The sequence below is a fragment of the Sapajus apella genome, unplaced genomic scaffold (assembly GCF_009761245.1).
Source record: "Sapajus apella isolate SASKATOON/1434 unplaced genomic scaffold, GSC_monkey_1.0 scaffold49, whole genome shotgun sequence".
NCBI lineage: Eukaryota > Metazoa > Chordata > Mammalia > Primates > Cebidae > Sapajus > Sapajus apella.
This window is the reverse complement of record NW_022436989.1, coordinates 3125434-3150016: the sequence shown is the minus strand read 5'-3', so window position 1 is coordinate 3150016 and position 24583 is coordinate 3125434. Positions and strand designations below refer to the sequence as shown.

The following is a 24583-nucleotide window of genomic DNA, read 5'->3' as shown; positions in this document are numbered from 1 at the left end:
CCCCCCCCCCCCCCCCCCCCCCCCGCCGCTCTCTCAGGGCAGCAGCAGCCATAATTCGACACACCCCACCCAGCCAGTATAACCGCCCCTCCCCACCCCCAGAAAATGGAAGGAGAAAGGATTTAGAATCTGGGCTTTGAAAACATTTCCAACCTTCTGTCTAATTTGTCATTACTACTTACAGAGCATTCTTTCTCTCCCTTGCATCTCCTTTCATTTCCGGGGCGTTCCCGGGGAAGGCACGGCCTCTGAACACTCCTGTCTCTACTTTCCTCAGTTAAACGCCTCCCGGTCCTGCAGAGCTGCGCGCCAGCTGTGTGGGAGGCACTGAGCGAGACTGGGCCGTAAAGATGAGTAACACACAGGCTTGCTTTCAAGGCACTCATGGTCTTACACATTTGAAAAGGAGTTTTGGCCTGGAGCCTGAAACTTCCAGATTTGAATACTACCCCCGGGGCCAAGCCTGGCTGAGACTCTTCTCTCCACATGAGCTGCCTGCCACCATCAGGTCCCCACCCAAATAACTCCCTTTTTGTTCCTGGAAACCTAGGGCTACCAAGCATGGTTGTGCAGGTTGTGGACTGCACAAAGGTGTCACATCTAAGGATGCATCATTCACATCAGAAACATCATAGGCTTTGGGATTTATTGTAACCTTTTCAATCAGCCTGACGTTGACTTGCTGGAGGAAACTCATGATAGTCTCGTCCACTCCATTTTTATAGATGAATGTTTCTTAGCATGAATGAGAGTTTATTCGGTGTGTTCTGGGTGGAGTTCACTAGAGCCATCTCCATGGCTGCCCGAGGACCCGTTGCCATCTGGACGGTGTTACAGGTGAATGGTTTCATCGTAAGCTCCGTGGGGCCTGAACCTGAATGGGCTTCAGGATAGGCCTGGGTTACCTCACCACCTCACTTTCAGCGTGTCAGCACTAGAAAACACAGCCAAGAGGCTGCCAACGCTCACCCACCCAACAAAGCGTGATTCTGCATCTCCTCTCCCCTGCCCCGTGAGTGCCCCCTGGTTTGAATGACTGGCATATTCTGGAATATTTCCACCAAATCCAAACATCATTCTGGATGAACCAAAGCAGGTCACAGTTCACAAGAGGCTCCTCTGTAGAAGCAGAGGCTCTTTCCCTGTGGAAATTACCCTCCTGAATTTTCTGATTTTAATAACTGATATAGTTCAAGTATTTGTCCCCACCCAAATCTCATGTTCACTGTTAATCCCCAGTGCTGGAGGGGGCCTGGTGGGAGGGGCCTGGATCGTGGGAGTGGATCCCTCATGACTTGTGCTGTCCTCATGATCGTGAGTTCTCCCAAGATCCGGTCATTTAAAAGTGTGTGTTTCCTGCCTGTCCCCAGCTCCCATTCCTGCCATGTGATATGCCTGCTCCACTTCACCTTCCGACTTGAGCAAAAGCTCCCTGAGGCCTCCCTAGAAGCTGAGCTGATGCCAGTGTTCAGCGTGCAGACCCATGAGCCACGTAAACCTCTTTTTTTTTGTAAATTACTCAGCCTCAGTTATTTCTTTATAGCAGTGCAAGAACAGCCCAATACAATAACTACTTTCCGTGTGAAATAAACATTGACCATCTTATCCAACTATGCATGCTTCTCGATTCTAGAAATTGTTGAATGAAAGAGCTAAAGAGTATCCTCAGAACACTCACGCACACAGAGCTAAAGAGTGTCCTCAGAACACTCACGCACACACCCGCCCACCTATGCATACTGATGCGCACACAGTTTCAGTCCAGGACGGTTTCTCTGGGAGGAAGGATGGTCTCAGAAATTACTGGTTTCCTTTAATTTTGACTTCCTAATGAATATAATTTTGATAAGATTCCAAAGACTTGCTTACTTGAGGAAAGAGAAAAAGAACCTAGAGGAAGAGTTGGTTTGGATTCTGTTGTGGGCAGTTTATGTTTCTATGATAGCAATAAAAGCAATGGGAGAAAAAAGCTACAGAACCAAATAAATAGAGATCCAGGACTTGTACAACTTGTAAAAGAAAAATTATTTAGCCTATTGATCCTTCCTAAGGTAAACATTTATTTTATTTCACTTTAGAACTCAGGAATTTTTTTCAAGTATGACTGTGGAAGAGTCAGAAGTCACTTCCATTTTGATGACATGGAAACATTCTTTCCTTGGTGACCAGATTCTTTGAAATGGATAAGATTGGGCCAGGCGTGTGGCTCATGCCTGTAATCACAGCACTTTGGGAGGCTGAGGCGGGTGGATCATGAGGTCAGGGGTTCGAGACCAGCCTGGCCAGTATGGTGAAACCCTGTTTCTACTAAAAATACAAAAATTAGCTGGGCGTGGTGGTGGGCACCTGTAATCCTAGCTACTCGGGATGCTTAGGCAGGAGAATTGCTTGAACTTGGGGAGGCAGAGGTTGTGGTGAGCCGAGATCACACCACTGCACTCCAGCCTGGGCGACAGAGCGAGACTCTGACTCAAAAACAAAAAAAAAAAAGGATAAGATTGGCATTTTCCCAGTATATAACATTCGCCTCCGTTGCGTTTCTCCGAGTATATAGCATTCGCCTCCGTTGCGTTTCTCCCAGCATATAGCATTCGCCTCCGTTGCGTTTCTCCCAGCATATAGCATTCGCCTCCATTGTGTTTTTGATGACACAGCGTTTCTGAGGGAAAGATTCCACAAGGATTCAGCCAACATGCCTCCTGAGCAGTGGGTCTCCAGGTATGGTCCCCAGACCAGCATGATCCGCATCAGCTGGAAACTGTTAGAAATGCAAATTGTCAGGCCCTACCCCCACCCCCCAAATCAGAAACCCTGGGAAGGGACCCCAATGGGAGCTTTACTCAAGTCAGAGGGTGAAGTGGAGCTGTGTTTCAACACGCAGTTTAAGTCTGAGAACTTAAAACTATGCACCGTTCTTGGTAAGAAAATAAGAGCTTTCCTTTGTGTGCGTATGTGAAACAATTCCCTGCACCACAGTTATTTAAACAAAAATGTGTCTAGGGAGTTCAGATGAGCTGGCCAATTGCCATAAAAGTTTACAAAGTAAGAGTCTGTGCTGTTTCCCTTATGAGACAGAAGCCCAATCACTTACTTGGAGTGAGAGTCCGAGGCAGGACAGAGAAGTGTCTGTCCAGTCCCTGAGCTCATTCATACGTGATCCTCAGGACGGAGGAGCCAGGGTTGTCATTCCTACCCGGCTAGGGGAAAAGAAAAGACGCTGCTCTGTCAGGCAGCTCCCGGCTACCTCCTGTATATCCTGTTCCATCGCGGGAGGAGTGCAGTCTACATCCTGTGGACTTACGTGTACTGCTGTAAAACACACTTTCTCTTCTGGAGAGTTCTGAAGCAGATCTTTCTCTGAGTGTTTCCATGAATTCAAATGCATCGTCATCCTTAGGTTTCCTGGGTAGGGGAGAGTGCATTGCTTCTCTGCATTTAACGGTTGTTCCCTTTTTGGCTGACTGATCACCCTTCATGGCAGTCACACGGCGGCTAGCATGCATACAGCCGACTCCCGGTCACACAGTCGTGCCGTCTACACAGTCCCTGAAGAAAACTCGCTGAACATGTAGTCCACACATTTAAAAAACGCTGTGCTCCGAAAGTGTATGCTACAGAAACATTTTCAACTTCATTTAAAATAAATTTTTCAAATGTTTTACTGTTTTGGAGACAGCATCTGGCTCTTGGAGACAGCACCAGGCTGGAGTGCAGTGGTGTGATCATAGCTCACTATAACCTCAGACTCCCAGGTTCAAGTGCTCCTCCTGCCTCAGCCTCCCAAGCAGCTGGGACTGCAGGCACACACCACCACAACCAGCTAGTGTGTGTGAGTGTGTGTGTGTTTTAATAGAGATGGGGTCTTGCTATGTTGCTGATTTCAAACTCCTGGCCTAAAGCAATCATCCTTCGTTGGCCTCCCAAAGTGCTGGGATTACAGGCATGAGCCACCTGCTCCACCTTTAACTCCGTAACACTCCCAACTGGAAGAAAGTTGGTGGTGGTGTTAGCATGATTTTACAGATGGAGAAATGAACACCTGGGGTTGCGTTCTTACAGAGCGGTGGTGATCACCCGCTCATTTTCCTGCTCTGTCTCTCCAGCGGCCCTCTGTTGTCTGGGTTAAGTAGAGACTTTTTAGTTTGGAAAAGGAGTCCCTTTCCAAATAGGGGAATGAATTTGTCATTCACCTGTTCTTCCGGCCACATTTCTTACCTCTCCTCCACCCTGCGCACCCCAAACTACAGTCAGAGTAAAACATAGACCGACACTCGCTAAGCCCTTCCCACGTGCCGCGCTCTTTGTCAGGAACCTCCCATGCATCATCTCATCTAATCCTCATAACCACTTTTCTCAGGTGGAGCCGTTATTTCCATCTCCATCATACTGACGAGGAAACTGAGGCTTATAGAAGTACCTTGCTCCAAAACCCCACGGCTCCTCGCAGGTTCCAACACACCAGTCAGCCAGTCAGCCCACCCCTCTGCACCGTGGCCAGGCTGTCACTCACCTGGAGTCCCCAGCCGACACTGAGTCCTCTTCCGAATCGCATTCGTGAACATACTCATGAAAACTTTCCTGGCCCCAAGTGGACATGCCCCCTCATTTGGGTCCTCATTGAACCCCAGTACACACCTCTTTTGTACTGCTCTGTTTTACTGGGGTGTTTCATTATGGTCTCACCCGATAAGCCTCTTGAAGACAGCAACTCGCTTGTAAGCTGTTTATAACCCGAGAGCCTTGCGTGGTGCCTGGCTGTGCACGGTACCGCTAAGGGTACTTAACACATGCTTAATGAAGGAAGGACTGATTTCTGGCCCAGCTGCTTATCTTCTAGACTGATTTGGGGGTGGCTGGGGTGCAGGATTGCTGCTGGCCATTGCTCTGTCCCATCTGTCCCTTGGGCTAGTTCCTTCCAGATTGAGGTTTTTAAGTCCAAACAAGAAAGTCCTGAACTAAGCACAGAACCTCAATCGGGAAATGGCAGCTCGAGCTCTTTGGAAACACAAAAGCGTAGTTTGTGTGTTCACCTTGAAGGCGAGCTCAGCCAGCCCTGAGTAAGCCAAAGCCCCAAACAAAGCTTCCGGCCGGGGCCATCTTGGGGTGTCAGTGCCCGCTAGCGGGGACTGTTCTACGAAGCTGTGCCCTAACCCCGTGACCAAACCTCCAGCTGCGTTCTGGTCTTGGAGGAAAGCTGATTCCGTGTGAAGCGAAAGGGCCTGGTGAGGGTATTTGCAGGGCCGAGCGAAGTCAGCGTCTACAGTTGGGCAAGCGGCAGCTGCAGAGCATCCACCCAGCACGTGATAAATGCTTCTGACATTTCCTTCAGACACAGCGAGCTAGGAAGCCTTTTAGAGTCTCAAATGCAGAAGTCTGCCTTATTGATCAGGTGCCTTTCATGAAATGTTTCCAAGCCACAGAGGGGACCCTCCCTTCAGCCTCCTCCACAGCCCCAGGCTTTCCAGTAGAGGGGATCATCATTGTTGGGGTATGGCATGTACTCTAATTTGGTGAGGATTCTTTTTTTTAATGCTTATGAAATGCACACTGGAACAGACTGGGATTAGGTAATTTTCACATTTACTTGGTACTTCCCTCCCTAACCCCCATCTGATCTTCCATATACACATTTTAAGAAGAAAATGAAGAGAAAACACGTCCTCCTAATGATCTTCTGTATTAGAACTTCCCATTCTGCTTTGAGCTCCTGCTGCTTTGAGCCTCCCACTGCCAGCAAGCGCTTCTCTGCCAAGGCGGGCGGACGGCACAGGGAATTAAAGGGGCAGTCAGCGGCTTGCCTCTGGCTGGAGGTGGCGGAGCATCTCATTAGCGTTTGCTCCTCTCCTCCAGCTGGGCTTCAGCCCCTCTTCTCATCAAGCCGTCCTTCACTTCTCCCAGGCTGTCCCCTGCACTCAGACCCCCTCCAATCCTTCCAGCAAGATGGCAGCAGTATGACTGGGACTCACTGGAGCTAAGCGGAGAATTCAAACTGCTTGTTACAAGCCTAAAACTTGAACATGAAGGAACTCTTACATGGAAATGCCACTGTCTCCCTGTTGTTGTATGCATAAACCCAGCTGTTTCTGCATCCTCTGGGCCTCCTTCCTGCCCCTCGTTGGCATAGGGCATTGTACGGAGTGTGTGTCTGACACATGCTTAGTGGAATTGAACAGATGCGGTCCTGGGAAATGGGGGCCTCTTGGAGGAACTGATGGGGAAAGAATTGGGGTAATTTTGGCCCATTATTGGACATTCTTGCTCTTATATATTTATTCGTTGAATGAGAATGAAAACGCCTAAGATGTACCAAGGGTCCAGGGACTTGGGCCTGAGACAGTGTCATGATTTCTCTGTGCCTTCTCCTTGCTCCCTCTTCTCCCCTCTTTCAGTGTGGGGAAGTTTCGAGAACGCAGAGTTTGATGTCGTGATCCATGGAGTATCTGTGGGGCTCTTACGAAGTTACATTTACCTAACATCCTGCATTTTAGACAAGACTATTCCAGATTTCCACCTCCTGACCTGAAAGATCCTTACGAGAGCAATTCCCTTCCTTTCTTATTTCCTTCCTTCCTCTCCTTCCTGGAACTAAGGCTTCGGAGTCCCAGGCTGGAGAAACAGCCCACTGGTGAAGGGGGCGTGCCCCTGGGTTTGTTAAGAAAGGGACTCCCAACCTCCCCAGGGGGCCTGGAGAAGGACACCTTCTTTTTCAGCACTGGGCTGTGATCTCGCAGGCTGGCGAGGCCTTAATGATGAACGGTCTGTACTTGCTGGCCTGCCATCTGTCCCCAGGCAGCACTGAGAATGGGGCTGACGCCATCACCCCTGGCACCTTCTGCAGGGCTTCTCTGCACGTGCCACCACTGGGAACAAAATTACCATCACGTGGGGCTGCACACATTTCATGGAACGTGGGAGCCAGCACAGACCGTTTTCCTCAAAGACCGTTTTATAAAGAAAATGGACTTCAGAGAGCAACGCCAGAAAGGTATCTGGCATTCCTCTCTATTAGGCAAGTGTGGCCATGGCCCCTTTCAGATTGCCAGGTTGTTGGTTATGGTGTTTTGCCAAATCCACAATGGATCCGGTAGCTAGTATTTTTGGGTGGACACCAGACTGAGTTACTTGTTTTCAGAGTTCTGGACATTACTTACCCAGGTGAAAGGCCAGGGCAGTGGGATATTGAAAGTCCCAGGAGTGGAGGGAAGGTGGCAAGGAAGTCCTGAAGTCACTGAATCAGTGCCACGTTAGCAAGCTGACGTTTTCATACTCATCATAAAGCGATGCGGAGAACAACCACTTGCCCTGCGTCCCGTTGCTTTCCACGCCGGCCGGCACCTCCGTGGTGACAGGCGGGTCTGCGTCAGCAGAGGCAGCATCTCTTGACTGTTCGCTGTTTCACGACGGATCTATTCTTCAGCTCTTCACTGGTAACACATGAGTGAGCGTTAGTGGGAAACGGGCCTGTTATTAACAGCAAGTGCCAAAATCCAAACTGAACACATCTGAAAGAATTCTAATTGAGGAGTGTCCACGGCGGCTTCCTCAAACACTCCTTCCACGCTAGTAAATATTTTATCTTTCAAATGGATACTTCCCATTTCTACCCACCATGGTTTTCCTATCAAGTATTCAGAGACATCTCCAGCTGTGACTCACCCAGTGCTTACAAAAATCAGGCAAGAGAGAGTGGGTGGAAGTTGAAAGACCTAAGTGTAACCTGCATCTATAAAAATTGGGTGTCCAGGCTGGGCACGGTGGCTCACACCTGAATTCCCAGCCCTTTGGGAGGCCAAGGCAGGAGGACCACTTGAGTCCAGGAGCTCGAGACCAGCCCAGACAACATGGAGGAACCCTGTCTGTATGAGAAATAAAAAAATTAGCTGGGTGTGGTTGTATGCGCGTGTCATCCCAGCTACTTGGGAGGCTGACGCAGGAGGATTGCTTGAGCCTGGGAGGCACAGGTTGCAGTGAGCAGAGATCACAACAGTGCACTCCATCCTGGGTGACAGCAAGACCCTGTCTCCAAAAAAAAAAAAAAAAGAAAGAAATTGGATGACCCTCGGCAAGTATGGTGTCTGCCTCATCCCTATGGGTGTATGATGATTCAGAATGTAGTGATTAGGTCTCCTGAATTCCTAAGTCAAAGGTGGATAAAGGAAGACCCGAGAAGCAGTGAGGAATGGGCTTTCATGGCACTGTCATGGACACAGGTTCAATGTCATGGACGCAGGTTCAGCGTCATGGACGCAGGTTCAGCGTCATGGACGCAGGTTCAGTGTCATGGTAGCAGGTTCAGTGTCATGGCAGTTATTATTTACAGAGAACATACTTTGTGCCAAGTGCTTAGGATAATTATTTGCTTAATAGTCATGTAAGTCCTTCAAGATAGGGGTTTTGATCGCCATTTTACTAATGAGGAAACTATGTTAAAATAATATAATCATGGTCACACAGCAACCAAGGGCCAGGATCTGCCTGACTTCAAAGTTCGTGGTGTTTCCAGTGGCCTCAATGATAGCAGTAAAGTAATAATCACTAATGTTTATTGAGCACTCTCGATGTCACTGGCTCTGTTGAAGGGTGTTATGGGCATTGGCTCTTTGAATGACACAGTAACCCTGCTAGGACAGTCACTGTTATTACAGCCGATTCATAGATGTGGACGTCGGAGGTGAAACTCTCGTTCGTGGACACACACCGATGAACTACAGCCAGCACGCAAACCAGGCAGCCGCCTGCTGTGCCCCCAGGCTCTAGGCCATGTGCCCTGTGAGCCGTAGCGGGGATGCTGTGACAGCATGTGTCACCGAGATCGGAGTGGGTCATCAGGCATGACTCAGGATCCTACTCCCCGCGTCATTCACACCTGAGCACGCCTGCCTCTGGATGTGTCTTTCCACCAGCTTATCCATTTAAAAGAGACTCCCTGATACAACAAGCTAACCATGGGGCCTCGTCTAGCTAGGCGGCTGTCAGAGTCCCAGGCCTTTCCGACAGACGAGCCCCTGCTATGTGTCTGTCTCCATCCTTGAAGCCTGGCCAGCTCTGTCCCACGCCTGCTAATTGGCGGGGGGGTCTGGCCCCTCAGGGCTGCCTGGCCATTAGCCGTACCCCACGGGGAAGGGCTTTCTTCCTTGGTTTCACCTCCCTGCCTCCACCGTGCAGTCCCTTGCTGGGCTTGCCTGGTGACAGACGCATGTTGATGAAGAGCTTCAGGGAATCTGCTTCCCCCTCTGCTCCCGGAGCACTTCTGTATCGAGGGCATGTCATTCCGGCTCCATTCTCCGCCCTGCACATGCTCCCCGGCACTTAGCTTTATTGTGCTGCCGCTTGTCACCTTTTCCAGCCCGGTTTTTAATAATGTAAATCTTCCCTCTCTGATGGCATCGCCGCTCATTATTTGCCGTCTGGCACTACGGGAGCTCACCCACTGGCACCTCTGAGGAGCCAGCCGCCCAGGGTGCCGGTGCAGACCTCAGTGCCCGCCCCACTCTCCTGAGAGGTGGCTCCGCTCTGGCTGCGACCCAAGATGCTCATGGAGAAAGGAGTGGTCCGGGGCCAGGGCCATTCCGCCTTCGCCAGCCACTTGGCGTAGAGCAAGCCAATCTCTATAGCCTCGAAATAGGAAAGATGGCAATAATCATTACACCCATATTTCCTTAACAAAGCCATTATGAGGGGACCAAATGGAAGTAAGACATGAGAAAGGTCTTTATAAACTGTAAGATTTGTAAAACTTGTAAGGAAGTTGTGGTGGTGTTGCTGATGGATGATCGCTTGGTCAACATGGAGCAGCTGCTGCCCCAAAGGAGGCCTGGAGTGCACCCCAGCCCCTCATCTGCCCTCCCACCCCCAAACTCAGCATGGAATCATATGGCTCTGGACTTCCTCCAGATGAATATAACCCCCTCCTCTTTGAATATGTCATGCAGGATTATTATTACGTGTTTTGTTTTGGCAAAGAAATTTAAGCCAATTTACTTTGTTCTGTAACTGACGACTGAACTGCGCTCAGAATCTCTGGGGTCCGTTCAGGTGAGGGTCTGTGGTTCTGTAGTGGTAACTGTGGGCTGGTGGAGCAATGGCTCTGTAAAATATGTTTAAAAGCTCCCTCTGAATTGAGGGATCGCAGCCTTCTTGGTTGGGCCCTGGATTTGCTGTGAGACCTCCATGATCACTGTCATCTGGAGTGTGACTCCTTTGGTCTCCTAAAAAACTTCTGGAAACTTTCAATCATATGGAATCAAAAAGATCTTACTTTGGAAGAAGTTATTTTAGATCATTTATAGAAATTTTACCGGAAAAATATTCAAACATTTTCCTTTTATAAAACCTGTTTTGTTTTTTTTTAAATATTATTATTATACTTTAAGTTCTGGGATACATGTGCATAATGTGCAGGTCTGTTACATAGGTATACACACGCCACGGTGGTTTGCTGCACCCACCAACCCATCATCTACATTAGAGATTTCTCCTGCTTCCCTCCCCTAACCCCTCACCCCCTGGTATGTGATGTTCCCATCCCTGTGTCCATGTGTTCTCATTGCTCAACTCCCACTTATGAGTGAGAACGTGCGGTGTTTGGTTTTCTATTCCTGTGTTAGTTTGCTAAGAATGATGGTTTCCAGCTTCATCCATATCCCTGCAAAGGACATGAACTCATCCTTTTTAATGGCTGCATAGTATTCCATGGTGTATATGTGCCACATTTTCTTTATCCAGTCTATCATTGATGGGCATTTGGGTTGGTTCCCAATCTTTACTATTGTGAATAGTGTTGCAATAAACACACATGTGCATGTGTCTTCATAGTGTAATGATTTATAATCCTTTAGGTATCTACCCCATAATCGGATTGCTGGGTCAAATGGTATTTCTGGTTCTTGACTCTTGAGGAATCACCACACTGTCTTCCACGATGGTTGAACTAATTTACACTCCCACCAACAGTGTAAAAGCATTCCTATTTCTCCACATCCTCTCCAGCATCTGTTGTCTTCTGACTTTTTAATGATCGCCATTCTAACTGGCGTGAGATGGTATCTCAGTGTGGTTTTGATTTGCATTTCTCTAGTGACCAGTGATGATGAGCTTTTTTGCATATGTTTCTTGGTCACATAATTGTCTTCTTTTAAGAAGTGTCTGTTCATATCCTTCTACTTTTTGATGGGGTTTTTTTTCCTTGTAAATTTGTTTAAGTTCCTTGTAGAATCTGGATATTAGCCCTTTGTCAGATGGATAGATCGCAAACATTTTCTCCCATTCTGTAGGTTGCCTATTCATTCCAATGATAGTTTCCTTTGCTGTGCAGAAGCTCTGGAGTTTACTTAGATCCCTTTAGTGAACTTTGGCTTTTGTTGCCATTGCTTTTGGTGTTTCAGTCATGAAGTCTTTGCCCATGCCTATGTCCTGAATGTCACTGCCTAAGTTTTCTTCTAGGGTTTTCATGGTTTTAGGTCTTACATTTAAGTCTCTAAGCCATCTTGAGTTAATTTTTGTATAAGGTGTAAGGAATTGGTTCCATTTCAGCTTTCTGCATATGGCTAGCAAGTTTTCCCAACACCATCTATTAAATAGGGAATCCTTTCCCCATTGCTGTTTTTGTCAGGTTTGTCAAAGATCAGATGGTGATAGATGTGTGGCATAATTTCTGAGGCCTCTGTTCTGTTCCATTGGTCTACATATCTGTTTTGGTACCAGTACCATGCTGTTTTTGTTACTGTAGCCTTGTAGTATAGTTTGAAGTCAGGCACTGTAATGCCTCCAGCTTTGTTCTTTTTGCCTAGGATTGTCTTGGCTATACAGGCTCTTTTTTGGTTCCATATGAAATTTAGTTTTTTCTAATTCTGTGAAGGAGGTCAATGGTAGCTTGATAGGGGGAGCATTGAATCTATAAATTACTAAATGGCCATTTTCACAAAACTGATTCTTCCTATCCATGAGCATGGAATCTTTTTCCATTTGTTTGTGTCCTTTCTTATTTCCTTAAATAAGGGTTTATAGTCCTCCTTCAAGACGTCTTTCACATGCCTCATAAATTGTATTCCCAGGTATTTCATTATCTCTGTAGTAATTGTGAATGGGAGTTCATTCATGATTTGGCTTTCTGTTTGTCTGTTGTTGGTGTATAGGAATGCTTGTGATTTTTCCACATTGATTTTGTATCCTGAGACTGTGCAGAAGTTGCTTATCAGCTTAAGGAGATTTGGCACTGAGATGATGGGATTTTCTAAATATACAATCACGTCATCTGCAAATAGAGACAATTTGACTTCCTCTCTTCCTAATTGAATATGCTTTATTTCCTTCTCTTGCCTGATTGCCCTGGCCAGAACTTCCAATACTATGTCAAATAGGAGTAGTGAGAGACGGCCCCCTTGTCTGTACAGGAATGCTTACAGCTTTTGCCCATTTGGTATGATATTGGCTGTGAATCTGTCATAAATAGCTCTTATTATTTTGAGATATGTTCCATCAACACCTATTTTAATGAGAGTTTTTAGCATGAAGGGGTGTTAAATTTTATCAAAGTCCTTTTCTATATCTATTGAGATAATCGTGTGGTTTTAGTCCTTGGTTCTGTTTATGGGATGGATTACATTTATCAATTTGCATATGTTGAACCATGTCCTTGCATCCCAGGGATGAAGCTGACTGATCATGGTGGATAAGCTTCTTGATGTGCTGTTGGATTTGGTTTGCCAGTATTGTACTGAGGATTTCTGCATCAATGTTCATCAGGGATATTGGCCTGAAATTGTCTTTTTTTGTTGTGTCTCTGCCAGGTTTTGGTATCAGGATGATGCTAGCCTCATAAAATGATTTAGGGAGGAGTCCCTTTTTTTCTGTTGCTTGGAATATTTTCAGAAGGAATGGTACTAGCTCCTCTTTGTACCTTTGATAGAATTTGGCTGTGAAACTGTCTGTTCCTGGGCTTTTTTTTGGTTGGTAGGCTGTTAATTACTGCCTCAATTTCAGAACTTGTTATTGGTATATTCAGAGATTCAACTTTTTCCTGTGGGAGGGTGTATGTGTCCAGGAATTTATCCATTTCTTCTAGTTTATTTGCATAGAGGTGTTTATAGTGTTCTCTGATGGTAGTTTGTATTTCTGTGGGATCAGTGGTGATATCCCTTTATCATTTTTTATTGTGTCTATTTGATTCTTCTCTCTTTTCTTTTTTATTAGTCTAGCGAGTGGTCTATCTACTTTGTTAATTGTTTTCAAAAAACCAGCTCCTGGATTCATTGATTTTTTTTTTAAGGGTTTTTCATGTCTCTATCTCCTTCAGTTCTGCTCTGATCTTAAGTTATTTCTTGTCTTCTGCTAGCTTTTGAATTTGTTTGCTCTTGCTTCTCTAGTTCTTTTATTGTGATGTTAGAGTGTCAATTTTAGATCTTTTCCCCTTTCTCCTGTGGGCATTGAGTGCTATCAATTTCCCTCTAAACACTGCTTTAGCTGTGTCCCAGAGATTCTGGTACGTTGTGTCTTTGTTCTCATTAGTTTCAAAGAACTTTATTTCTGCCTTAATTTTATTATTTACCCAGTAGTCATTCAGGAGCAGGTTGTTCAGTTTCCATGTAATTGTGTGGTTTTCAGTGAGTTTCTTAATCCTGAGTTCTAATTTTATTGCACTGTGGTCTCAGAGTACAATCATAACTGTTTGTTATGATTTCCATTCTTTTCTATTTATTTCCAATTATGTGGTCCATTTTAGAATAAGTGCAATGTGGTGCTGAGAAGAATGTATATTCTGTTTATTTGGGGAGGAGAGTTCTGTAGATATCTTATTAGGTCCAGTTGGTCCAGAGCTGAATTAAAGTTCTGAATATCCTTGTTAATTTTCTGTCTCATTGTTCTGTCTAACACTGACAGTGGGGTGTTAAAGTCTCCCACTACTAATGCATGAGAGTCTAAGTCTCTTTGTAGGTGTCTAAGAACTTGCTCTATGAATCTGAGTGTTCCTGTATTGGGTGCATATATATTTAGGATAATTAGCTCTTCTTGTTGCATTGATCCCTTTACCATTATGTAATGCCCTTCTTTGACTTTTTTGGTCTTTGTTGGTTTAAAGTTTGTTCTGTCAGAGACTAGGATTGCAACCCCTGCTTTATTTTTATTTTTGCTTTCCATTTGCTTGGTAAATATTCCTCCACCCCTTTATTTTGAGTCTAAGTGTGTCTTTGCACCTAAAATGGATCTCCTAAATACAGCACACCAATGGGTCTCGACTCTATCTAATTTGCCAGTCTGTGTCTTTTAACTGGGGCACTTAGCCCATTTACATTTAAGGTTAACATTGTTATGTGTGAATTTGATCCTGTCATTTTGATGCTAGCCGGTTGTTTTGCCCATTAGCTGATGCAGTTTTTTCGTAGCATCAGTGGCCTTTACAATTTGGTATGTTTTTTCAGTGGCTGGTACCAGTTCTTTTCATATTTAGGGCTTCCTTCAGGAGCTCTTGTAAGGCAGGCCTGGTGGTAACAGAATCTCTCAACATTTTCTTGTCTGCAAAGGATTTTATTTGTTTTTCACTTATGAAGCTTAGTTTGGCTGGATATGAAATTCTGGTTTGGAAATTCTTTACTTTAGATTGTTGACTATTGGCCCCCACTCTCTCCTGGCTTGTAGGGTTTCTGCAAAGAGATCCGCTGTTAGTCTAATGGGCTTCCCTTTGTGGGTAACCTGACCTTTCTCTCTGTCTGCCCTTAACATTTTTTCCTTCATTTCAACCTTGGTGAATTTGATGATTATGTTTTGGGGTTGCTCTTCTCAAGGAATATCTTTTTGGTGTCCTCTGTATGTCCTAAATTTGAATGCTGGCCCGTCCTCTAGGTTGGGGAAGTTCTCCTGGGTAATACCCTGAAGAGTGTTTTCCAACTTGGTTCCATTCTCCCCATCACTTTCAGGTACAGAAATCAAACATAGGTTTTGTCTTTTCATATAGTCTCATATTTCTTGGAGGCTTTGTTTGTTCCTTTTCATTATTTTTTCTCTAACCTTGTCTTCATGCTTTATTTCATTAAGTTGGTCTTCAATCTCTGATATCCTTTCTTCTGTTTGATCAATTTGGCTATTGATACTTGTTCAACTATTCACAAAGTTCTCGTGCTGTGTTTTTCAACTCCATCAGGTTGTTTATGTTCTTCCCTAAACTGGTTATTCTAGTTAGCAATTCCTCTAACCGTCTTTCAAGGTTCTTAGCTTCCTTGCATTGGTTTAGAACATGCTCCTTTAGCTCAGAAGAGTTTGTTATTACTGGCCTTCTGAAGCCTACTTTGTCAAACTCAATCTCCGTTCAGTTTTGTTTCTTTATTGGCAAAGAGTTGTGGTCCTCTGGAGGAGAAGAGGTGTTCTGATTTTGGGAATTTTCAGCCGTTTTGCACTGGATTTTCCTTATCTTTATGGATTCATCTACCTTTGGTCTTCGATGTTGGTGACCTTCAGATGGGGTTTTTGTTTGGATGTCTTTTTTGTTGATGTTGATGCTATTCCTTTCTGTTAGTTTTCCTTCTAACAGGCCCCTCTACGGCAGGTCTGCTGGAGTTTGCTGGGGGTCCACTCCAGACCCTGTTTGCCTGGGTATCACCAGCAGAGGCTGCAGAACAGCAAAGATTGCTGCCTCTTCCTTCCTCTGGAAGCTTCATCCCAGAGGAGCACCCACCACATGCCAACCAGAACTCTCCCATAGGAGGAGTCTGTCGGCCCCTGCTGGGCGGTGTCTCCTTGTCAGGATACACAGGGGTCAGGGACCCACTGTCTTGTAACCGAGCTCAAGTGCTGTTCTGGGAGATCGGCTGCTGTCTTCAGATCTGAAAGGCAGGAACGTTTAATTCCACGGAAGCTGCGCCCACAGCCGCCCCTCCCCCAGGTGCTCTGTCCCAGGGAGCTGGGAGTTTTATCTCTAAGCCCCTGACTGGGGCTGTGGCCTGTCTTTCAGAGATGCCCTGCGCAGAGAGGAGGAACCTGGAGGCTGTGCTGAGCTGCGGTGGGCTCCACCCAGTTTGAACTTCCCGGCAGCTTTGTTTACACTGTGAGGGGAAACCACCTACTGGAGCCTCAGTAATGGCAGATGCCCCTTCCCTTACCAAGCTCAAGCATCCCAGGTCAACTTCAGGCTGCTGTGCTGGCAGTGAGAATTTCAAGCCAGTGGGTCTTAGCTTGCTGTGCTCTGTGGGGGCGGGACCCGCTGAGCTAGACCACTGGGCCCCTGGCCTCTGCCCTCTTTCCAGGGGAGCGAATGGTTCTGCCTCACTGGCGTTCCAGGCACCACTGGGGTATGAGAAAGAACTCCCGCGGCTAGCTCAGTGTCTGGCCAAACGGCCACCCAGTTTTGTGCTTGAAACCCAGGGCCCTGGTGGCGCAGGCACCCAGGGGAGTCTCCTGCTCTGCCGTTGCGAAGACCGTGAGAAAAGCGCAGTGTCTGGGCTGGGTAACAGTGTTCATCACAGCACAGTCCCTCCCCGAACCCTTGTACTTCCAGGGGAGGCAACGCCCCCCCCGCTTCATCTGGCCCTCCTTGGGCTGCACCCACTGCCTAACCAGTCCCAGTGAGAAGAGCTGGGTACCTCAGTTGGAAATGCAGAAATCACCTGCCTTCTGCATTGATCTCGCTGGGTTTTCTACTATTCCCGTCACTGGGAGCTGCAGACCAGAGCTGTTCCTATTCAGCCATGTTGCCAGCCACCCAAAACCTGGTTTTAATTTACTTTAACGTTGTTACCCGTCTCTCCTGTCAAGTTAAGCTGCCACGCTGGGTAAATGAAAAGGGGGAAAGCAGCCCTGCTTGCAGAGTCCCACGTGCCACGGATGGGCTAGCAGTATAACCTGACATGATATTATTTAAAGAAAAACAGGGCTCTTTAAATCATGGCTGGAAGATTGCACCCTTAATCTCTTGCTATGTGTTTTTTAGAAACTGGAACTTTGTTGAAATCTTGTACAATAGATTTGTCAGAATGTCATGGGCTAAAAGAAAGGATGAGGAAGGTTGCTGAATTTCTTGCATTTCTTGGTAGATCAGAAAAGCATGGGCCAGGTGCAGTGGCTCATGCCTGTAATCCCAGCACTTTGGGTGGCTGAGGCAGACAGATCACCTGAGGTCAGGAGTTCAAGACCAGCCTGGCCAACATGGTGAAACCCTGTCTCTACTAAAAAAAAAAAAAAAAAAAAAAAATTAGCTGGATGTGGTGGCAGGCTCCTGTAATCCCAGTTACTCAGGAGGCTGAGGCATGAGAATCACTTGAACCCAGGAGGCAGAGGTTGCAGTGAGCTGAGATCACTCCACTGCGCTCCAGGATGGGCAACAGAGTGAAACTCCGTCTCCAAAAAAAAAAAAGAAAATTGCGTGTATTAAGAAGAATCGATGTGGAGAAGCGCACACTGTTTAGGCCTCCTGTCTCTCCAATCATCTTTCTTAAATGGTTGGGAATTTTCCAGAGGTGAGTAATGCACTAGAAACAACAGAAGTGAGATCACTTCTTCCATGTCGCTGGATCAGGACAAAAGACGTGGGCATCACATGTGGGCAATACCACATTCAGCTTTCAGATGCTCAGATCACTTTTTGCCTAGAATACTCACTCACCTTTACAAAAAATGTAGGCAGGCCATATATTCTTTAACTTTGGTCAGGGAAGGAGGGAGGGAAAGTATTTGTTCTTTGTCTTGCCTTTGTGTGTGTGTATGTTCATTAAAAATTTTTTGCCTTATTTTTTAACATTAATCCTAGGAGAAAGATTTCTAATGTGAGTTTGATGCAGAAAGTCTGTTTCATACCAGTTAATTTGCAGAATGAAACCAACCAACCTTCCTTCCTTCCTTCCTTCCTTCCTCCCTCTCCTTTTCTTCCTCTCTCATTCTTTCTTTCTCTCTCTTTTTTTTTGAGATAGACTCTGGCCCTGTTGCCCAGGCTGGAGTACAGTGGCGCAATCTCAGCTCACTACGGCCTCCACCTCCCAGGCTCAAGCGACCCTTTCACCTCAGGCTCCCAGGTAGCTGGGATTGCAGGCATGTGCCACTGTGGTTTGCTAAATTTAAAGCATGTTTTGTAGAGACAACGTTTCACTATATTGCCTAGGCCTGAACTCCTGGGCTCAAGCAATCCTCTTACCTCGACCTCCCAAAGTGTTGGGATTGCAGGCATGAGCCACCATGCCCGGCCTCTTTCTTTCTCTCTTGCAAGTTAATGATGCTTTGCATTTGTGTGCTGCTTCATAGTCTATTCTTATCTTTTTGGTTCTTCACAACTTTCCTTCAGGGGAAGTTGCAGGACAGGCCTGTTTTAGGGGTAAGGAAGCCAAAGCCCGTTGCTTAGATCACACAGCCCCTCAGTGGTGGCGACATGTGGGTTGGAACCCGGTCTCTGCTCCTGCCTCGCTGCAGTGTCCACACACCCTGCACCTGCACAATGGACCCTCCATGTTTTCTCCCTACAGCTGAATCCCATCCAAAAACACATGAAAACCAGGAAGGGCTTCTGCTGTGTACCCAGGACAGCACGTCGCACCCCCGGCTCTCCTCGGGAGTGGCCTGGCGCCCTCAGCTCCATCTGCTCCCCATGACTGGCCATCTCCCATGTGAGGCTGAGAGGCAGGATGATCCCTGCCTCCACACGTCACACTCCCGGAGGAGTCCCAGCACGCCCATCCCGCCCCCGTCCTTGGCAGCGGGGAAGCGGGACCCCACGCTGTGAGTGGGTGCTGGTCGGCTCCATAGTTTGGCTCTGCTGTCTGTCTCGTGCAGTGACCCTTTTGCTTTGAGAATCCCTCTGGCCATCTTCCATTTTCCACTTTTCCCGTCATCCTTCCTGGTGATGGCCCGTGCTTATGCGCCGCCGCTTTCCCCTGGAGAACGAGTTCAAGCCGTATTTTAGGAACTAAAGACTGATGTGGAAAGCTTAGAGTTAATTCCAGCCCTGCTGGGATTGGGACAGAAATGACGTCAAATGGTGCTCCTGCTTTGTTTCCAGTTTCTACTGAGCTGATTCTCAAGAACCCGGGAACTCAAACATCAGCGTAAAGGAAGTTCAGATAGACAGAGGCTAAGGGGTCGGGAGAGGCCAGTGGTGACTTGAACTCTGTAGCCTAGAACGTTGTAGAGGTGGAAGCTGTTTCTCATCACCTACACACTCTTACTGGGCATTCATCGTGGCCAAGACTCAGGTCAGGGAACTGTCTGTAGTTTCCGTGTGTCTGCAGAGGGCCTTCGTCGTGGGTATGCACGAAATCAGCTGAAACAAGATCGCGCGTGAGAAGGGCTGCTGGAGCTCTCCCTGCTCCTGCCGCCTCATCACCTGCAGTCCTTTTTTCCTAGACAGTCTCACTCCATCGCTCAGGCTGGAGTGCAGTGGCACCATCTCGGCTCACCACAACCTCCGCCTCCCGGGTTCAAGTGATTCTCCTGCCTCAGCCTCCCAAGTAGCTGGGTTATAGGCACCTGCCATGATGCCCGCCTAATTTTTGTATTTTTTATTTTTTAGTAGAGACAAGTTTTACCATGCTGGCCAGGCTGGTCTCAGACTTCTGACCTCAGGCCTCCCAAGTGCTGGGATTACAGGCGTGAGCCACCGCGCCCAGCCTGCAGTCTTTTTCTCATGGCTGAGGAATCCTTCCAGTGGTCACATTTTGCCTGTAGCCCTCCTGAACCCTAGAGTCTGCAGAAAACCTCCAGCCAGACAGCTTCTGGGTAGAGAAACAGGCCAAGAAGACTCTCCTAGGCATGCAGCATGGGGCTGTGCTCCGTGACGAGGGACAAACAGGAATATCTGTGTGCCACGGTCACGGATAGCAGTCGCAGTGAGTGATTACGGGCCGCTCCTCAGCCTCCCGTCGGGCTGTGTGGCAGGCAGCGATTGCCTCCGTGTTGGCGGAGTGAGTGTCTGTGCAGTTCGGGAGCCAGGCGCTGCCTCTCTCTCTGTGAGTGTCTCACAGTTCCTTTCTCCCTCAGTCCCGTGATGCCGTCCAGGACAAGCTGAACTGATTAATGAGCAGGACATAAAGATAACTGCTGCCCAGAGCAACAGCTGTCCCGCTCCATCCGTGGATTAATTAGACAAACAGGGCAGAGCAGGGTCCCCACCAGCGGGAAGTTGGGTGCAGGAAATGCCAGTCTCCTCTTGTTGGAATCAGGGTGTCAGCCCTTCCTGGCCACCATTCAGACCGTTCCTGTAGCTTTCTGGATCCCGTTCCCTGCAGGTCTACCCTGGGGAGTGAAATAGCGACTGTCCCTTCCACCCCGAGAGCTGGGGAGAAGGCGGTGCACGCTAGTAACTGCCTGCCCCTATGTAAGAGCAGCGGGAGAGGCGGGGCTGGAGTAGCTGTCGCCAAGACCCTAAGAGCGCTAGTGATAAAACCAAGATCTCCTGGCGAGAAGTCCGAGGGGCTTTCTGGATCACAAGTGGCATCTCCTCAGCACTTTAATTACAGCGGATTAAGCAGGAAGTGGAGTGCTGGACTAAAGGAATAATGATACGAAGGAGGTGAAGCAGAAAAACTCAATTTCTTTCCTTTAAGGGGAAAAAAAAATGTCCATTTAGTTAGACGAATTGCAAAGAAAAGAATAGAGTGTGGCGTTTCTCCCAGCCTGGAGCTCAATGGGTTTTTAAAGAGCTGTATATCTTTTTGGCCAGACCAGTGACTGGGATCTTTAGCTTCTCTACAGAAAAGGAACCGCAGGCCTGGGATTTCATTAAGATGCAGCAGCGTTCCTTCTGGACAAATGACTCACTCATTCAGCCCCTTCTTGCCTGCATCTCCTTGTAGGCCCTTGCCTGGCTTAGCTCATATTTTACATTCAGCACCTCTAGTTACCCAGAAATTGCATGCAGGCGTGTGAAATAGAAAAGCAGTGGGCTGTGGCCCCATCGGTCCTGCCTGGCACCGCGTCATTCCTGACGTGCAATGCTAGGAGGCTAGGCTGGGAGGTTTTAGAAAGCCTGGAGGTCCCAGGTGCCGTCCAAAAGTGGTGATTTGAATACACGCTCTTAGCACGCATACTGTGTAACTGAGGCAAAGCTATAGAAATGAATGGAACTGAAATCAGACTGTGAACGCACAGTGAACAAGCAAGTTGCCAGAATGGAACGCAGATAAGCCTCGTGGTTATTGTCCTGCGTGTAGCGGCTGTGTGGGATTTGGCTGTTTTACTAATAGGAGCCCCGGGGGCCCAGTGCTTAATAACTAGCTCTGCCTGTCGGGGGTCTCCCACGGCATCCGGCTTGTGATTGATGCCATCCAGAGTCCAGGGCAAGGGGTTCTAAAACCTTATCATGTTTTGTTTTGTTTTTTGTTTTGAAGAGACAAGGTCTCCCTCTGTCACCCAGGCTGGAGTGCAGTGGCACGATCATAGCTTACTGTAGCCTTGAACTCCTGAGCTCAGGTGACCCTGCTACCTCAACCTCCCAAGCAGCTGGTACCTGTAGGTGCGCACCATCTCACCTGGCTATTTTTTTAAATAAAGTTTTTGTAGAGATGGGGTCTCGCCATGTTGCCCAGGCCTGTCTTGAACTCCCACGTCTGCCTCCCAAAGCCCTGGGATTCCATGTACGGGTACCACGCCCAGTCTAAAACCTTACCATAAACATTGTGATTGGAAAGTGATAGGTTATCATGATCCAGGAGAAGGCAAGTAGAGGAGGGAGGAAGAGATACAGGAATTGAATGCCCACTGTGTGCTTATGCCACGCTCAGCACTTTACATGCTGGTCCGTTGACTTTTCACAACCGCCCATATGTCGGGCATTGTTAGGCTGTACAGGTAAGGCAGCTGGGGCTCTAAGAAGTGTGGCTTTCTGTGGGAGGCAGCATTTGGCATAATGGAAAAAGCGCAGGCATTAGAGGTGGGGTCCAAGTCCAGCCCTCCACCCTCAGGTTCAGTGACGCGGGGCAAGTTATGTAACATCAGTTCTTCATCTGTAAGATCTGGACAGGTATGCCCCCACCCTAGAGGACTGGGAGGCTTCAATGAGATTGTGTAGATAACAGCACAGTCGTGGCGTACGAGACAACACGGCAGGTGTCATTCTGTGACTTCACTGTGGGAGAAGCAAGATCTAAACCCTGAGAGGTGGAGCGTCCCACCCTCGGGCTCCTTCTGCCGTGACACCTGCTTCTGGGTCTGCAGAGAGTACTGCCTTCAGTTAGAAGGCAGGCACAGCCGGGACACAGTGCAGAACACCTGGGGACCCAGTGCCCTTGGAATTCTTTCCCTTCAGCCTTGTGCACTGCAGGTGAGTTGGCTGAGCAGATAGAGCCGAGGTCAGCAGGAGGACTGCCAGCTTGCACAAAATATATGATTCTCTGAGCATTTCTGTAAGCTGAAATATTTAAAAATTTACGGCTGGACACGGTGGCTCACACCTGTAATCCCAGTACTTTGGGAGGCCAAGGTGGGCAGATCATCTGAGGTCGGGAGTTTGAGACCAGCCTGACCAACATGGAGAAGCCCCATCTCTACTAAAAATATAAAATTAGCCGAGTGTGGTGGCAGGTGCCTGTAATCCCAGCTACTTGGGAGGCTGAGGCAGGAGAATCGCTTGAACCCAGAGGTTGCAGTGAGCCGAGCACCACTGCACTCCAGCCTAGAGAGAGACTCCGTCTTAAAAAAGAAAAAGAAAATTTACAACCACCCCTCCTCCCCAAAATTGCATGACAGAGATTTCATCAAACCCAACAACTGATGAAACAAAGAAAACAAAACAGAGAGAGGACTTTAGAAACAGTCCTTGTGCGTTCCTTCAGAGTTTGCCGTGTCACCCAGATGACCTGTATCTGTGTCTGCCTATCCTGCTGCTCTACGCATTACTTATCTTTGGATCCCCCATGCCTAGCACCGTGCCTGGCACATAGTAGGTCTCAACATAAGTGCCATGGTAGGTGCTTCACATAAGTGCCCATTATTTATTGGGCTGGAGCTGGTTAGAACAAATGCCGTCCCTTCCCCGGGACTGTAGCCCGCAGACCTGTGCGAGGCTTCAGCTTGATTTCTGTTCACCTGGGCCCCCAGGGCAGACTGTGCATTTCCGTAAGCACCTCACTCACCTGCAGGAGTGGGGCCGGGTGGGTGGTGAGCATCGGAGTGCTCAGTGTTCAGTTACTCAGAAAGTGGGTTAAAGGGCAGAGCTCCTGCTTCCTCCAGAGATGCCCTTCTGTTCTCTGAAATGGCAACTCTGCACTCACTTAATGGGATCCCAGATAACATGTTGCAAACCAGTCCTTTATCACTGTTGCCCCTTTCAAATGCTGGCCATTAAAAGCAGGCCATTTCACGGTGCTTTAATGATGACACTAATCACTGTGGATTTTTGTCTCCTGGAGTCCTGATGAGCTGAGCCAAGGAGTAAATTATGGAGCTAACTTTTATGTGCACGGTTTATTGATCTGTGAGCTTCAAGGAAACTACACCAGCCCCTACAGTTTGGCAGCCCAGATTACCTTTTCATCTGTGTAATTGGGCCATGCGGGCACAGTTAATATTCAATTTATATTAATAGGAAGACAAAGAACATGATGTGCCGTCTCCATATTGAAGTAATGGGCATATCTAAGTATTCTACCCGGTCAGTATAAATAAATCCGTTTCCCCATGGCTTAGCAAGGATGATGTTGCTAATTCACTGTGCATTTCACCCTCATTTATCCTGAGAAAGTTCAGTATTTATACTTGCAGACCACACAAGGGTGCTGTCTTCACCCCTGCTCTGGCCCCTCTTTCCTTAACAGGTGAAAGTCATGCTTCGCGTCTGTTCTACCTTGGCTCGAGATACCTCAGAATCCAGCTCTTTCTTAAAGGTGGACCCACGGAAGAAGCAGATCACCTTGTACGATCCCCTGACTTGTGGAGGTCAAAATGCCTTCCCCAAGAGAGGCAACCAGGTTCCTCCAAAGATGTTTGCCTTTGATGCGGTTTTTCCACAAGATGCTTCTCAGGTGGGTATCGGCCCCCTCTCAGGCTCAGGCAATGTTGATTAAAGAAGCGTTCGCTCATTCACAAGGACCCCTGAGCTGGAAGGGTGTCTTCTGGAGCATTCTGATGGACCAGTTCCTCCAGGAGTCAGTCTGAGCTCCCTCGAATGGTCCAGTGCTGTTGAATTACTGGTGTCAGACCCTGGGCAGGACCTGTGTGCAGGGATTTCAATAAAATATGTCCTTGGGGAGAAGGAAGTATGAGCCAGTCAGTGGATCACACACAGAAGCAGGAAAGTAACAGACAGGAAGGAACAAGGACAACTGCGTCAAGGTGCTGGAGACAGGTCTAGGAGGAGCCTACTCCTGCCTGGGTTTCTGGGTGCGGGCATTGTACAAAGGGAAAAAAGGTTTCAGGGAGCTGATTAGAATTAGGCACTATCCTAGGACCCTATATAAGCACACTGGGGTTGAGGGCACGTCTATAGTCCTGGTAAGGAACCGGAATGTAAGGCAGGGAAACTGAGGCTGACACACATCCTGTGGCGTGGCTCAGTGGAGTGAAGGGGAAGAAGAGAGGCTTGGGGATAGGTGTTATATTTGTTTAATTGCTCATTACAAATCACCCTAAAATTCAGTGCTTAACACAAGAAGCATTTGTTCTTGCTCACAGGGCA

At 47.7% G+C, this 24583-nt stretch overlaps 1 protein-coding gene across 2 annotated transcripts in view; it reads left to right on the top strand.

Annotated features, from left to right (window-relative positions):
* The window catches only part of KIF26B (kinesin family member 26B), a 557329-nt gene that overhangs the window by 429501 nt on the left and 103245 nt on the right, over positions 1-24583 (top strand). For both annotated transcript variants that reach the window (XM_032242194.1, XM_032242195.1), the window contains one exon: positions 23724-23930. In XM_032242194.1, the coding sequence (XP_032098085.1) occupies positions 23724-23930 (207 nt within the window). The remainder of the gene's footprint in view (positions 1-23723; positions 23931-24583) is intronic.